Source organism: Vicugna pacos, chromosome 9 (assembly GCF_048564905.1).
Source record: "Vicugna pacos chromosome 9, VicPac4, whole genome shotgun sequence".
Classification (NCBI taxonomy): Eukaryota; Metazoa; Chordata; class Mammalia; order Artiodactyla; family Camelidae; genus Vicugna; species Vicugna pacos.
Window position 1 is genome coordinate 27,434,246 of NC_132995.1, and position 17,472 is coordinate 27,451,717.

The following is a 17,472-nucleotide window of genomic DNA, read 5'->3' on the forward strand; positions in this document are numbered from 1 at the left end:
GGAAGGCCAGTCAGAAGGCTGCTGAGGTCACTAAAAAATTATTATTGGGCATAAACTTATCAGTATACCACTTCCCCACCTTCGTGAAGTCAGGTAAAGCTGCATTGGTGGTGCTCTAAAGCAATCAGATGTTACCATTAAGAACTACTTTCCCAGTCCCCGTGAACAGCTGTTGGGTGCAAAGCATTGTGTTCAATGCTGGGGTTGGACACAAAAATGAAAAGGCCCTTGAGTTGCTTGCAAATCATAAAGTGGCTAAAAAATCGTATCACCCCATTTTGGTGCAGGGGGCACATATTTGAGCCCCACATTTACTCCTATCTCACTTGTGCATCTACATCAGAGGGGGTAGAATTTAAAATCAGTAAAACAAGATAGACAGACATATATCTGTGTGCCTTGTTGTCTGAAAGGGTGTTTATAAAGAACCCCAGCAGCTTCTCCTCAGTTGCTACATGGAGGTAAGTTACAGAGCTGGGAGCCGCGCGTGGAACTTCAGGTGGAGCAGATCGGGGCTTGGAGGATCCTCTGCAGATGTCGGCATCACGCCGACCAGGTCACTTTATCCTGACAGATGCATGTATTCCGTGTTTCCCCAACCCCAGATTCCCGTCTGAGCAGAAGTGGAAATGACTGTTGTGCTGTCAGGGAACTCTGAAGGGTCGGCCGTCCCTGGCTGGGAGCAGGAGAACAGCACTCCTGCGGGTTTTCCAACTCCAGCCTTGCATCCAGCTGCCCTAAAGGGAGTGCATGAGTGGAGACTGAGGTTCAGGTCCACCAAGATGAAGTGCTACTGTTTAATAAAAGTGTTGATATTTAACTTATTAGAGATTCACTTTCCTAAATATTACTTAGAATTTTGGTGCTTAGAAAATGCAGTGTTTTTTCATAACAAAACTTGCTTTTTAAAGTCTATCCCCGTAGCTGAGCAGATGGGATGGTTAACATGCTGGTCAGGCAGCCAGAGTTTAAGTGCCAGTAGGGTGCTGGGCATCGTGCTGCCGTGTGCCAGGAATACAAATTTGCCGTCAGGCAGCTCTGGGCGTTCACGTTGCCCAGTGCTGGCTTGTGCAGGAGTCCTTTAGACTCAAAACCCTTAATTGCATCATTTAACTTGAGAAGGTATAATCCCAAATCTGTAAAGAACAAACCAACCTAGGTTGTTGCTGTACCACGCAGAAGTAGGACTCTCCCTGCCCAGCTCCCAACAGATCTCAGAGATCAAGTCATAGTCTGTTTTATTTCATCTACTTCCCCACCCACTCTCCCCTCTCACTGCTGAATGTTTTGAAGCAAGTCTCAGATGTCATAACATTTCCTCTAGACTATTCTTTATGTCAGTGTGATGACAGAACTAGGGAAATGTTCTGAGCAGGAGAGTCAGGTACAGGAGTGAAACTTTTAATTTCAGAGTTCTTCTAAGCCAGATCTTCGTACATGTTAAGTGGATGAAAGTCCCGCAATGGCGTATGTTTGTCTCATAGCTTTGAGTGTCCTCTAAGAAATGTTTAGTTGGATATCACACATGCATGAAGTGAATAGGAATAAATTTTATACACATTCATGCCAGCAATAAAAGGAAAACAAACACACGGATTCCTACGCTGCATCTATTAAATTAGCCATCTGCCTTTTTTTTGAGGACATTGTTCAAACTTGCAGTTAAATCGTTGCACAAAGAAGTTGCTGAAGGATTATAAATGAGTACGAACATTCTGGAAAGGAGAACAGGAATATGTCACAGGGTCTATAGATGTGTTTTTAACCTTTGTCCCAGTAAATCTGTGGAAATAAGATAGCAACTACTCTGAAATGTTCCATGCTAGCAGAATGCTTAATAAATTATAAGGCATCCATTTAATGGAATACTGTGCAGCCATTTAAAAGACAATTAGAAAACTGTTGAAGTTGGGAAACATTCAGACAAAATAAGCATAATTTCTAGCTTCTGCACTATTTTGGAACATCACTGTAGCTATTTCACTTTTCATAGGTGACTTGAGAGTTAAGGTCATGTAAATTTATACAGTCTATTTTGAGAATGTTACTTGATAAAGTAAGTTCATGTTATTTATTTCCAGAAGAAAAAGTACCCCTCTTTCTTCAGTCTTAAAGAAAGGCTTTATTGCAGCCTTCCAAGAAAGCCAGGAAGCCTATCTGCTCCCTAGCCAAGCTCTGTTGGTCGTCTAAGGGCCTGTTAGTAATTCTTGTTAATGCAGTCTTTTCTAAGAAGACATCTAAGCATCTAAAAGCAGGTTTGTTGTGTATAAGTGCCTGGTGTCTGAGAATGAACTCTTGTTCGAGCCTTAGTGTGCTGAGCTACTTCTTAACACATTAGATTAAGTTCCAGGGTGAAATCAGTTCAGAATCCCTGAAGATCTGTTCTGTCCAAGCAACACTTAGAGAATAACTATGCGGATAGATGGAGAACCGGTGAGCAGGGCACGCGCCACAGCGCCGAGAGGAGTCATAATGCTCATTTCTATTCCCAGGGCTTTCTGACTTTTCTTCAGCCTACCCGCCTCCCTGCCCTCTGTTCCAAATGCAGATATCATTTGGTAGGCTTTAACTAAGGAAAGTCACATGAAAATATTTTCCCAAACATTTGAGAGTTGGTCATTTCCTTTTTTTCTCTTTTTTTCTAGCCCACCGACAAGGAGTTGAGAGAGGCCATAGCACTGCTGACAGCTCAGCAGACTGCTCTGGAAATTATTGTCAACATGTGCTGCAGTGAAGGTTTGTGCCCAGTTCATGTCTAGACCGCCTCCCCTGGCCCGCGAGGGCAGCTGCCATGAGGACTGTCTTAAATATTCCAGTTGTGTGTGGTTTGCCCTCTTCCCAGATCCCACTGACGACGAGTGGGAAGAGCTTTCCAGCAGCGACGAAAGCGATGCGTTTATGGAGGGTTCCTTCAGCGAGTGTGGTGGGCAGCTGCTGTCCCCCCTCTGCCTCTCCCACGAGGTTCACACCGCTCTCACCAACCACCTCCTCCCCAAGAAGGTAATCTGTTTTCAGTCTTGGCTCACTGTAGAGCGCAGGGAAGGCTTACAAACGCTATTCGTTCTTTGTGCAGAAGTATGCTCACACTTCCAGGCGCAGGTGATTGGTACAGTCTGGGAAACAGAGCAATGAACAGCACTGGAAGTAGGCTGCAGTGTGTCTATATTGAGCCTTACATCTCGCTTAGAAGTCGTATGTTGGGATTTTATAAAAGGATCATGTATTAAAAAAAAAAAACTCTTTAACCTTTGCTTTACTGTTTTTTAAATTTAGATTTTTGAGAAAACTGCTTTTCCAAACAGCATTGCAGTTGACATGTGTTCTAGGAACCCCACTTGGAAACCTTTGATTAGAAAGTAAGAACTTTTCTATTTTCAAAACCACTTGTCGTTATGTTATTATATGAAATGGTGGACCATTAAACAGAAGGTGCTGACTCGCTCAGATTCAAGAGCCCTATTTCTATGTATGTTCCCTAGAGAAACGTGTGCCTGTGTGCACTAAGACAGGGGAATGCTCACAGCATGGTGAGTCATGGTCGCCCCAACTTGGAAAGAACCTCAATGTCCATCAGTGGCAGAGTGGATACATAAATTCTGACATAATCATACAATAGAATGCAGACAGCAATAAAAAGACCCAAACTGGAACTGCTCACAACATGGGTGACACTTATGACATTGAACCAGAAGCGAGTCACAAAAGAATATACACTCTGTGATTCAGTTTTTCCAAAGTTCAAAAACAAGTAACACTGAACTGTTCTGTTTAGGGATGCATAGGTAGGTGGTAAACCTGTAAAGCAAAGCAAGGAAACGTCGGCCATAAAAATCTGGTTATCGGGGTCAGGGAGGTGGGGCGTGATGGGAAAGGGGTAGAAGGGCTGTGAGGGTGCTGGCGGCGTTTATCACTCACCTCGGTGCGCAGGTTGTTTGCTTTATAAACTGTTAAACTCGTATGTTCATTGAGCACTTTATGTATGTCATGTTTCACAACTAAAAATGATTTTAAAAATGCTACCCAGGGGAGTGGGTATAGCTCAGTGGTTGAGTGTGGGCCTAGCAGGCTTGAGGTCCTGGGTTCAATCCCCAGTCCCTCCATAAAAAAAAAAAAAAAAACAATTAAACCTAATTATCCCCGCTTCCTCCTAAAAAAGGGCTATGAAGGAAAAATAAGGCAGAGGAAGGAAATAGAGAGTGATGGTCCATGACTACTGGGGTGGGGTGGGGTATAATTTAAAAAACAAAGCAAACAAACAAAAACCCTGCTGCTGTGCATAGCAATTCTCAAGCAGATTCTATGTGACTCATAGATGAGCGGTGTCTTCGGGGCCTTGCGCACCCAAGCAGCTTGATCTGGTCGGGTTAACAGTTCACCTTAAGGTTCCTTGCTAACTGCCCTAGACCTCCTTCTGCTTGCAGGTAGTCCCAGTCCTAGGCTTCCAGAAGCTTAGGCTCAAATGCAGTACTGGATTCTGTTGGGTGACTGTGAGAGGAACAGACAGCATTCTCTCCCTTGCTTTGCAGAATGAACACTGTACAGTGTAGAGCCCTCGTGTGTCTCCAGAGTCTTGTGTCCCTCCTGGATGTGGACCATCTGGGAGGACCTGCAGCCCTTCAGACACTTGCACAACATCTGTCACAGCTGCTTTTTTCCCAGCCAGGTAAATATTTGGGCCTTGTTGTGAAAAACTGCTCGGAGCGAGTGGGAACTTGTAGTCCATAATTTCATACTGTCTCTCATCCAACCTGCAGAAACCTTTCCCAAACACTAAGAGTCATATATTTTTAGTTGTCAATGGTGTAGAGTCAAAACCAGGTATGCAAGCAGGCCTATGGGTTATATTTTTCTTTTTTATTAAAATTTGCTTGTACCAGTTATGTCTGGACAAATCAGGCTGAATCACAAGTATCATAAATATTAGGCTGCATTAAGATGTTTGGGTAATTCTCTGTTCTTTAGTTTTCCTCAAGTATAAAACCGCTTGATTTACACTTGATTGGGTAACACAAAGGTGTATAACAGACTTCACAAGTTTTGAGAACCCATAAAGTGGAAAGCCTCCCTACTTTTTCTCACACCATCCAGTTCCTCTCCCAGAATCGGTCACTGGGACCAGTTTCTTGTATATTCCTCCAGACAGATTCTTGATGTAAAGGTATATGTGTGTGTGTTTTTGAGGCAAATGATAAGAGTACCATACACACGGTTCTATACCTTGCTTTTTTCTAACATGTATCTTTCCTCAAACACTTCTGCATGGTAAAAGCTGAATCTCTCTATTACACATCTCCGATATGGATTAATTTCATTTGTACACAGGAACCTAGAGAGAAACTTTACGTAGCTAACTGTTCTTTTTAATGACCTAGCAGTGCAGGGTATACTGCGTGCTTTTCTAACGGATCGTCAGAGTTCACGGTCGTAGAAGCTCATTTAACTTCACCACATTAAACTGGAGGAGTTCAAACAAACAGACAGAGAGGAAATAGTAGTATTTTACACAGTAAAGGAGAATTCTGCACATTACCCACCATTCATGTCTGGTGTGAGGGCTAATACAGGAGATACAAATCTACTGTAATTGCTTGCAAGCAATTTAACATTTTCCCTTCTCAGACACAACACTAAGTCTAAGAGTTGAAACTCTTAAAAGATCCACATATGGTCACTTTTGACTAAATACAAGTTTCTGTATGAGCATTCCTTCAAGAGTTGCTCCCCAATTCTTTTTTTGTTTTTTTTTAAATAGAGGTACTGGGGATTGAACCCAGGACCTTGTGCATGCTAAGCATGCGCTCTACCACTGAACTGTACCCACTCTGCTGTCCTCAGTTCTTTAAGACCTCTATTTTGCTCTCTATCAAGAGATGCTGTGTATTTAATGGTGCATGTTTTAGAAATTCTAGATTAATTTTTAAAGATTAAGTAAATAAATGTTCAGAATGTAGTTATAGTTCTGTCTCTATCAACCTTTCAACATTTGTCAGTTAATAGATGTCGTTTTCAGAAGAGCTCAGGCTGTGCGTTCTTTAGTTAGTGTGATCACTTGGAAACTATGCCCAGCCATACCTAAGACAGGTCATAGCCCAGGTGTGAGCAGTGCTCTAGCCCCATTCCCACGCCAAGCTGGGACTGGGCCAGCTCTGGGGTACAGAGGTGACTTGGCCAGATGGTGACTATAGCTGTGTATTTCTCTTGCAGCCTTATAAACCTAAAGAGATCTGGATGGCAGGGTGGGAAAGGGAGATGGCTCCCATCAGCCCAGCAGGATGTCGTATGGAGGGGTGGCTGGTGGAGGGCTGCTATTGCTCATGCCCTCTCCCACCCACCCATTCCCATGGGCTCCCCGGAGGGAGCAGGGCCAAATAGGGGAGTCCACAGCCAGGGCCCCAGGTGAGCAGGACCTACCCAAGCCTCTTAGCGCTTCTAAGACCTGCTTAACCTTGTCTGCCCTAGTTCCACAATTGCCATCTCTTTCCTCTGGGCCGTTTCTCAGTCAGAGTCCAGTTAAGGTACCACAAGCCCAATCCCCAACCAGCATCTTTCACTTGAAATAAGTGCACATATTCTGTGCCTCTGCTATGCAGAAACTCTTAGGTTTGTTTCTCCTAGTTCAGCGGGCTATTTGTGGTCACTGGTGCATGCACATTTATTACCTGGAGGGATCGCAGGAAAACCCTCAACAAGCTGAGCCTTGGAGAAATGACGGAAATTGCGGGAAAACATAATTAAACATTTTGATTTTAAATAAACTCCAATTTCATAGCTGTTGTTGACACAATCTTTTATCAAAATGAAATTTTTGATGAAGACTAATTGCTTGTATTTAGGTATGATATTCTAAAATATTCTTTCTAAATACTTGGGATTTATTAAGTAAGGTAACCCTGTGGGTTCTGTATGGATAGAATGAACTGTTATTGGAGAATCTGGGGGGGAGACTGGGGCTAAATCTCTCTCAGCTTTTTTGTGTTGCCATGTTTGAAAGTTAAGTGTATGAAGATCACACAGCCATATTTAACTTGTTTTAATTTTAATGCTAACACATAGTTCCAAATCGTTATAAAATTTGTGATACATACCTACATATGTTTGTGGCTGACATCAGAGGTGAAGGGAGAAAATTCCAGGAGAATCTGGTCCTTGCATTCAAAACGCCAATATCTATATCTCCTTCATTTAAAATACCGATCTTCAAAACGTCAAGAAACTTTGAGCAATGTTGTATTTTCAGATTGGGTCAGTCTGTCATTTGCTCCATCGCTTGGGCTCTAAGATCATTTAGATTTCCTGTTTGCCTAGATTTTGGGAAGCAGAACACTCTTTTTCATTATAGTTAGAATGGTAGTATCGCCCATTTTGGGGTATGTTTTTAATTCCATATTAGAACATTGAAAATCAGTCTGAAAAATTCACCTAAATATAATTTGCCTCTTGATTGCTTGTGGGTTGACTATTTGCCCACATTCAGGCGTGCTACAAATTCTTAGATACTGTACAAAGTTGTTGAGGGGACATTTTGAATCACCTCTTTTGTTTAACTTCTTTTGACATTTACTTAATTTCTTCTGACAATACCACATGTGTTGACCTTTTACTGAAAATTTGTCAGAAAGGCAGTCATTTGAACTTCCTTCTCCAATTTGGATAAATGGCCAGACATGTGAATTAAATAAAAATTGCCCAAATTTAGGGAAAGTATGAATTTCACATAATGTAAAACAGTCGTGTAGATTAGGATTTTGAATCTAAGGTAATGGTTATTTTCCTAAGAATGTAGGACAGAAAAAAAAATTGAGTCTGAGATATGTTCTAGGTTATATTGAGTTACATTGTTCAACTGTTTTATGTGCCATTAGTGAATTTCCAGGGATACACTTACAGCTTTAATCAAATATAATTTACTCTTCATAGCCAGTATGGTGACTTTTTGAAGTTTATAACAATGTTATACCAATTTTTGAGGGCCTATTAGGTACTAGGTTTTATGAGCTAGGCATTATTACCCTACCTTCCTGGTGAGGAAGCTGAGATTTAGAGGTTAAGGAACTTCATCAGAATCATTCCTTTACTTTGAATGTGTGTTTACTGAACACTTACTTTATGGCATGGACTGTGTTGGGTCCAAGAGATCCAAGCATGAACAAGACAGACAAGGCCATCATGCTCATGGAGTTTGCATTCTCATAGAAGTAAAGGTGTGATGTCATTTCAGCTAGGAAGAAACAAATAAAAGCAGAGTGATATGAGGTGTCACAATGGTTAGTGTAGGAAAGGCCCCTCTGAGGAGGTAACATTTGAGCCAGGACCACAATGAGAGGTCACATAATGTCAGAGGCTGGATTCTGTCCCAGGTCTGTCTGATTCCAAAGTATCCTAGTGTCTGATCCGTGATACTTCCAGAAATTCCCCACATCTGTGCCTAACGTGGTTGTAAAATGAGAGAAAAATAAAGCAAGCCTGGATTCAGACCTGTGCAGAAGCTGCCTTGCTCTCCTGCAGACCGCCCAAAAGGGGGCATCAGACTGTCTGTGCGGCCAGGTGCCACAGGGAGGAAGCCAGCGTGTCTATTGCTACATAACAAATCACCAAAACTTTGTGGCTTAAGACAGCAATAATCATGTGTTATTTCTCATGATTTCTGTGTGTCAGGGGTTTAGAAAGGGTACAGTGTAGACGGCTTGTCTCTCCTCCACGACGTCTAAGCCAGTCGTTCTCAACTAGTGGCAGTTTTGCCCCTGAGGACTTTTGTCAACGTCTGGAGAAACTTTTTGCTGTTATAACTTGGGGGCTTCCGCTTGTATCTAGAGGGTAGAGGTCAGAGATGCTGTTAAATAGTCTAGTGCACAGGGGCCACACAGACATACACAACAGGGAATTATCTCGTCCACAATGTCCATGGTGCTGAGGTTGAGAAACCTCTGTTGGGAAACTGGGAGCCAGAATCATCTGAGGTCTGCTCACTCACATGTCTGGTGGTTGGTGTGGGGCTGTCAGCCAGAACCCCGGCAAGTGACCTCTTCACGTGATCTGGGCATCATAACACGGTGGCTGGCTTCCAAGGGCAAGAGTTGAGAGAGAGGAGGGGAGCAAACACGTGTGAGTCAGGTGGAAATCACGTTGCCTTTTACACCCTAGCCTTTCATTTTCCTGTGTTCTGTTGATTGAAGAAGCCACAAAGTCCCACTCAGATTCAAGGGGAGGGGAAATTACTCTACATCCATAGAGGAAGCAGCCGAGTTCTGGGAGATCGTGCAGAACTGAAAGTACCGTTGTGGCTATTTTTAGAAAATATAATCTGTCACACCATATCAGTCACTTTCCCTTCCCACCAAAGGGGGAAGGGAGCCAACTCACCTGGGTGGCCCTCGCCCTTCTGTCCCACTGTGTTGACATGACTGTTTATTGCTGTCCTTCTTTTTGTCCTGTGTGGGAAGAAGGGACAATAAGAAAAGGATAAAAATGAGCAGGAATGGGAAGGGGAAGTTGGGTCAGTAAAAACCATGGGAGCCACTGAGGCATTAGAGGCGGAGGGGCCTGGCCCGGCACAGGCAACACTTGCTGGATAGGCAGTGGGTTTGAGTCGGCGAGGAAGCACTCTGACTTGGGAGATGACTCCACCCCGGTGTCTGCCCAGCATGGGGATGGTAACCTATGAAAAGCTGAATTCAGTCTACCAAGGCTCATTCGGGTTTATCATGTGCTGAAGTGTGAGGGAAATGAAAATGTAGCATCTGGAAGTTGAGGACTGTCATTTGATTTCACTTGTGGTCATCTTTCAGATTCACACGTACAGCTCACAGGGGGCTGTTAACTGGAAGTTTGGGCTTGAATATCAAGTGTTTTTTATTTTTTTATTACAGTAGCATGTATTAACATTTAACATGCTTCGTTTTGATTCTTTTTCCGCAAAATAACTTTTCTTAGAGAAAGTCAAATATATATTTCACTTTTGTGTTTTAGATTTTGCTAAGCACGTTGACTTTTTAGAAGCCATAAGTAGTGCCTTGAGGGCCCTTTTGCAAACAATGGCCTCCAAGAACATTTCTCAGGTAAGGTTTTAAAATTTTTATGTGAAACTAGTAAAGATCCCAAGGCAAAATGTATTACTTAACTATTTTAAAGTATTTATTTCTATTAAAGGAATATGGCATGATCCTTATAAAATGAAAACAAAAGTACTTAAAGTAAAATCTTTTCCTTTTCCCCACCACTGCCACCAAAACACAGTTTTTTTTGATATAATGTATTTGACATATGTCTTGTATTTTCCCTGAGTCATTAGTCTTTTTTAAAACATTTTATTACAGAAATTTTCAAGCAGATTCTCCACATGCTCTGCAGAGATCTGTCTGCACCTCTGTGATAGGTGCCTTTATCACATTTATGTTTTACTTTTAATGCAGGAAATTTTCAAACATCCCCAAAAATACCTGTGTGCATTATCATAGGTGTCAATAGATTGTCAGCATCTTGTCATTCTTGTTTCATTCATCTTCCTACATTTTTATTTTTGCATCCTGGAATAGGTAAAGGAAATCATATTATGTGACCCATAAATACTTTATTGTGTGCTTCATTGTGTGTCTGTGACAGAAAATGAACTTTTAAAAACCTTAACCACGATACCATTATCCCAAACCCCCAAATTAACAGACATTTTAAAGTTATCATTTGATATGCAGTCAGAGTTCAGTTTTCCCTGATTGCTTTAAAAATGTCTTTCTTTTTTTTCCAATTGGTTTGTTATCAGCGTCTAATAAGCAGTATCCACGTATTGTTTTTAGTTGATATTTTGATCTCTTAAATATTTTTTTAAAACGGCTGTAGTTGAGATTTGATTCACCTACCATATAATTCACCCATTTAAAGTGTACATTTTAGTAGTTTTTAGTATATTGACAGATTCTTGAATCTCTGAATCAGTAACATTTCCCCTTCCTACCCCCCTTTCCCCGTACTGTTTATTCATTGAAGAAGCTGTCCTTTGTCCTAAAGGGTTTTCCCCATTCTCAAGTTTGGCTGGCTAAGCAGTGTTACTGTTTAACGTGGCCCTCTGCCTCCCGCTTTTCCTATAATTTGGAAGCTAGGTCTAGAGCCTTAATTACGTTCAGGATCAGACTTTTTGGGCAAAAATAATCCGTAGTGCTGTATGTATTTATTTTCTACTTTTATATCATAAATATTGTGGTAAAATAGTGATGTTAAGATTAATCAGTGGAGTCACTTGTAACAACCAGTGGTAATTGTTATACAGAGCCATTATTTCATTAGAGCTTTCAAAATGGGGATACCCTAATTTTGTCGTTCTTTTCCATTTATTGGCCGTGATTCTTCTATAAATAAGAACTTCCTGTTTCATCAGTTATTTAGTAACTTTGAAGTAAATTACATACCACAACAGATGGGGTAGGTGTATGATTCTTCTCCCACCCCCACCCCTTTTTCCAGAACAATGAGTTGGTGTCCTAGCAGTCTCTAAACATGACCAGTGAAGGGGAGGGTATAGCTCAAGTGGTAGAGCGCATGCTTAGCATGCATAAGGTCCTGGGTTCAATCCCTGGTACCTCCTCTAAAAATAAATAAATAGACCTAATTACCTCCCTCTCCCAAAAACAACAATAAAAAAGATGAATCAAAAAAAAGATGACCAGTGAATTTTAAGTATCATTATAAACTCATTATTATTGTTTGCTTTATTTTACCCAATATTTTTAATAGTTTCAAAATAATGCTGTTATTACTAACAATGACATACTGAATGCAGTTTAAGATTTCCTTGTGATTCTTCTTGTCCTCAGGGAAAAAAATCCCTCTAGGATTATATAATTTACTATTAAAGTTGCTTGAAAAATTTCTCTTTGCGGCTTGTTATAAAGTTAGCTTCTGTTGTTGCAGCTTTTTTTTTTTAAGGGTTTTTTCGTTTGGTTGCTTTAATTTTTATTTTTTTGATTACATAAAATATTTACACAGTGTCAGAGTTAAAACTGAAACAAAATATGTTCAGAGAAACATGATATATACATGCGATGGAGTATTACTCAGCTTTAAAGAGGAATGAAGTTCTGATAAATACTACTGCATGAATAAACCTTGAAAACATTATTCTGAGTGAAATAACCTGACACAAAGGACAAATATTGTATGAATTCTCTTTTGAGGGACTTAGAGTAGTTAAATTCATAGGGACAGAAGGTAGAACCAGTGGCTGCCAGAGGTCGGGGTAAGGGGGGAGTAGGGAGACATTGTTTGCTGGGTACAGGGTCTCAGTTTGGGATGATGAAAAAGTTCTGGAGATCGATGGTGGTGATGGCTAGTTGCACAATAATGTGAATGTACTTATTGCTGCTGAACTGTGCATTTAAAAATGGTTAAAATGGTAAGTTTTATGCATATTATACATATATATATATTTATTTAGAGAGGTCTAGCTTCTGTCCCTTTGCCCCTGTTGTTTCCTTTCTGCCATTGATAACCACACTTTATGGTTTTTTAAATTTATTTATTATTCTATTGTTCTTATTTTGAAAACATAAGCAAATATGTATGTATCTGTATTTCACCCCTTTTCTTAAAAGCACTGCTTCTGCCCTTGCCTTGCTTCTGTCCTTTATTAATCATCGTAGTAGATAGACATGTTTCTCATTTCTTTTTTACAACTTCCTATCCATGTGTATTGTATACATTACTCCATTGTGTACATATTCCATGTTTTTTCGGCCTCTTTGCTTTGAGGCGTATTTGAGTTGTTTCCAGTCTTTTGCTATTACGAATGGAACTGCAGCGAATAGCCTTTTTACAGAAGATGCGTTGTGTTGTTGCCACTGTGTCTTTGGGATCGATTCCTGGAAGTGAGCTTGCCGGCTCGGTGAACAGATGGCTCTGTAGCTTTGCTGGGTGTCGCTGTAGTCCCCTCCTTAGCCACTTTGCATCTCCACAGCCGTGTTTGAGAATGCCTATTTTACCACAGCCTTGCCAGAAGAATATGATGTCAAAATGTTGGCTTTTTACTGGTTTTAGTGAGAAATTATGTCTCAGTTTTAATTTGCATTTCTCCTAGTTTGAGGAGATTGGACATCTTTTCATGTGTTTTAAGGGCCTTTGCAATTTTTTGCTGTGATTTTTCCTATCTTTTGCCAGTTTTGCTATTGGATCAGTGATCTTGTTCCTCTTTGTATATAAGGGCACATCCTAGGGCTTCACCTCTAGTCCGGAAGCAGAGGCTTTGGGGAGGGGCCCAGGGATGTCTGTTTTAAAAAGTTCTCCAGGTTATTGTCGTGCACGTTGAAGTTTGAGAACCACAGCTCTAAACCATCCTCGCTCCTTCCTTTCTAAAATCCTCCAGTTTTAAGTAACATGTCAGCAGACTGCACCACCCACCTCTCCTGGTTACAGTCACCCACCATCGCCAGGGGCGCCCCTCGTTCCTCGAAGATTCCTGCTTGTCAGTCTCTGTTACTCTTCGCTGGTCCCACTGAGATTCTTGGTGGTTTCAGAATCCAGTTGGATGCCCTTTCCTGGCCCTGGGCTTCGCATTTCTTGGGCCTCCTTTCCTCTAGCAGTCTGTCTGCCTTCCTTCCTTGGTCATTCCAGGGCCATACCTCTAGAGCAGCTTGATCCGAGCTTGATCCTGTTCAGGGTTTAATGGGAAGTCTCTGGTGTCTTACTGTTGAATACAGTATATGCTGTGTTGGCCTCTAATATATACTCTTTAATTTTTTTTTCTTTGTATATTTGAGAATTTTTCTCAAGAAATCAATTTTTGACCCTCTGTTTCTATCAAATGGAAATGATAATAATGCCTGCCCTGCCATACGGCTATTGAGAAGTTCTGAAAACCCTGTACTGTAGGGCGTATCACAATATAAAGGATTTTTATTCATTTTTCCATGATACTAGGCAGTAGCTTACTAGGTTAGTATGATGTTTGAAGAAAATTACTCGAAGCTCATGCTCAGTTAATGTGAAGTCATTCATACGTATTAAAATCATAAGTCCTCAGATTGCCTGTGTTATGGGCTGGAGCACAGGGTTTTAGAAGTAGCAGGACGCCGGCTCTGTGCTGCTCTTTGAGGAGAGGAAACCAAGGACTAGGCTTGCTGAGTGACGGCACCAGGATGGTGTGGTGCTTCCCTGTCTAGTTCTTTACCTTGTAGGTTTGTACACAAATGAGGCAGCTCACAGGTGTGAGTCATACTGCTAGTAATGCAGCCAGCCTCGTCCTAGTTATGAACAGTCCCATGATTTGTGGAGTTTTTTTCATTATTTTCCGAGAAACCTGGGCATGTTAGCTGTTACCATTCGATTTGGCAGAAGCACAACAAATGATTCAGAAATAAGTGTGATGATTTAGAACTGTTTAGTATGTTTATGTATAATAATAGCTAACGTTTAGTGAGTGCTTTATAAACATTATTTAATCCTCTTAACAGCTCTGCGTGATGATTTTTGTCCCCATGTGACTGATGTGCAAATGGCAAACTTAGAAGGGTTAAGTCACTTGTGCTGATTTGCCCAGTGCTAAGTGGTAGAGCTAGGATTTGAACCCAGGACGTCAGAATCCTAAGCCCTTAATCACCAGACTGTGCTGCTTCTCACAGGAAATGGTTTGGCAACATGACGTTCCCACTCTCTTGTGAGACCTGCATCCACGTGTGTGTGCAAATCAATTTAAAATGAAAATTGTCACTGCATGGTGTCACTATATAATTTAATGCATTGTACAGTCTTTAATAATTTATCATGACACATAAATCTCAGAGTAAGTTCTTACCTTGTATAGATTCAGCCAATTTTTATTAAAGCTGCATGATCCTGTTTACATTTACATTTTCAAAACACTTTTTTTTTCTGGTCAGTGTTAAAGAGAAATTAGAATCTCTTTGGTTTGTGTACATCTGTGTGAAAATCTTGAAATGAAACGGGTAGAAACTGAAGGCCCTTTTACAGGCTGACAGCTGTGATGGATTAAATGGTGACAGTGACGTGAACAGGCCTCATCTTAGTTCAGAAGTACCAACCGTATTTAGGAGTGACTAGAACATGTAATAACTTCTCTGCGTGTCCCTTGTAGAATCAAGCTGCCTGTAGAGAGAGACTGACTCCCATCCATCCCGCTGCACGTGCTGGTGGAACCGGTTGAGTTTAGTACTCTGAACGCTCTCTCCTTCTCTTTCAACAGTGCATGACTCCTGACCAGCTGATGACACTGTGTAAAGCAGGCATCCACAGTAGTAACGTCGGGGTTAGAGTGAACGTGGTTAGTATTTTAGGAATCACTGGCAGCATCCTAGCCAAAGAGGATGGCACGCTTGAAACTCTTAAGGTAAAAACAATATGCTTCTGACCCAAACTTGTTCAATCATTAGGGGTGGGAGCAGAGTGACTATTGGTGTGGGATTTTAAAACCTTCTGTGGTCTTCGTGAGAAGAAATCATACCAAGAAGTTGCCCACTAAGGTATATATAAAATATACCCTCTGGGTTGTTCTAACTACATGAATTAAATAGATACTTGAAACGTCAAGTCACGTTTTGCCATCTAACATTCCTCCAGAGGTACTTTTTCAAAAGTAAACTTGTCTTCAGTGATAGACCCAGGTTCGGAACTGTTCAAGATGCCTCTGCCTTTGCTGTTGCCTAAAACACTTGCCTGTTAAGTTCTTCTCCTGATGAAGGGGCAGTCCAGCCAGGTTTCTTAGCACTCCAGGCTCGTGTGCATTCTGCACAACCCCACACGATTTGTCCTAACACCACCCCATAAGTTTTAAGCGGCAACTCTGGTCGTACCAGCACACTAGGAACTCACTCAGCATATCTGCTTCCAGCACTTTGTCTCCGCACAGTTGCTCAGGAACTGCACTGCTAAAGATACAGCCTAGTAACTCAGGGGAGCGTAAGAGTAAAATTACCCTTCATTGTGCTGATGGTAATTGCTGAAGTATTTTTAAGAACCTTATTTTGAAAAGGTGATAGATGCACATAGCAAAACATTCAGAAAAGTAGAAAAGAATCTGTAGTGAAAAGACACATCTCCACTCCGAAACTTCCAGTCCCCCCGTTCGACTCTAGAGAGGTAGCCACTGTTACCCATTTCTTCTGTGACATTCCAGGGATTTTGACACACATACACATGGTGGGGTGGCTGTGGGCTCTGTGTGTGCACACACATACCGATGAGTGTGTGTACATATAATTCAGACTGTAATGTCCCAGGTCCTCTTTAGGGGAGCACCAAGTTTTTCTCAGGCATAACATAAGATTTCCAAGATGTTTGTATTTAGCCACCTTCTCAAGCATGAAGAAAAATAGAAAGTACAATGAATTGTGTACAGCCATCAAGCATATTTAACAATTAGTAGTATTCTATCACATGGACTTGATGTAGCTTCTTTGCTGGGGCTGTTAAAGTAAAGACATCCTGTGGGTTCAGTATACGTGTCTTAAAAATAGGGACAGTTTCTTATATAACCACCATTATCACGCCTTACACAAGTAACCGTCATTTCTTAATATGTCTAATACATGGTCCAATACATTCAAGTTTTTCCAGTTGTTCCAAAAATGTCTATTGCCAGTTAGTTTGCTTCAGTCAGGATCTAAGTGAAGTCTACATGTGCCTGGTTTGGGGTTTTCTAAGCCTCTTGATCTACAACAGTGCTCCTTCTGGCACCGCCTATACCGCCTGCTTTTCTCTCAGCTCCTGGGCTGACTGGCTCATAATGCTCAACCTTCTGGGTTTGTCTGACTGCTTCCTCGTGGTGTTAAGCTTGTTCCTTTATCCTCTGCAATTCCTGCAAAGTGAAAGTTAGATCTGAAGGCTAGGTTAGATTCAGATTATTCTTTTCAATAAGACCGCTTCATAGGTGATGCTGTGTATTTTCATGTTATATTATAGGATATTAAGTTTAAATACCATCTTAGAGGTTATCTAGACCACTTATCAGACGAGAAAATTGAGACCCAGAGTGGGCAATAAGCTGTCCAACGGTCACCTTGTTATTTATGGTAGAGCTGGAGTCTGGACTCTCCCGCCCTTAATACCAGATGTGCACATCGCCCTTAAGCCATAAAGGGTGAAGCAGAACAGCCAAAGTAAAGTAACTTCACTCTTGAACAATTCTTCGCAGGTTGAGAAAAGTCTGCTCATTAGCTAGCTAATTGTGAAAAAAATGGGTGCATGTTAAAAAATCACAGTGAAGCAAATGAGATGAAGTGTTCTTTATTTTTATAATCGTCTTAGAGTGTTTTTCATATAATTTTAAAAGGCAGATTTTTTTTTTTGGTTACAGATAGTATCTATATGCATTTTGACACCATGGGAAAAGCCTTTTTGAGGGAGGTAGAGGGGAAATAATTAAAATAATTAAATATTAAAATAATTTCCAAAATCAGTCTCTCATATATCATTTATGGATCTTAATTCATTTTATTTAGGAATATAAACTTTAATATTTTTAAATCATCTTGC

At 41.0% G+C, this 17,472-nt stretch overlaps 1 protein-coding gene across 2 annotated transcripts in view; it reads left to right on the top strand.

The window, feature by feature from the left end:
• Positions 1-17,472, top strand: part of HEATR3 (HEAT repeat containing 3) — a 60,690-nt gene that overhangs the window by 11,602 nt on the left and 31,616 nt on the right. For both annotated transcript variants that reach the window (XR_012075582.1, XM_072967337.1), the window contains exons 8-13: positions 2,646-2,736; positions 2,843-3,000; positions 3,274-3,356; positions 4,527-4,663; positions 9,967-10,055; positions 15,185-15,328. Coding sequence is in view for 1 of the 2 variants with exons in the window: in XM_072967337.1 (XP_072823438.1) it covers positions 2,646-2,736; positions 2,843-3,000; positions 3,274-3,356; positions 4,527-4,663; positions 9,967-10,055; positions 15,185-15,328 (702 nt within the window). In the remaining variant the exon portion in view is untranslated. The remainder of the gene's footprint in view (positions 1-2,645; positions 2,737-2,842; positions 3,001-3,273; positions 3,357-4,526; positions 4,664-9,966; positions 10,056-15,184; positions 15,329-17,472) is intronic.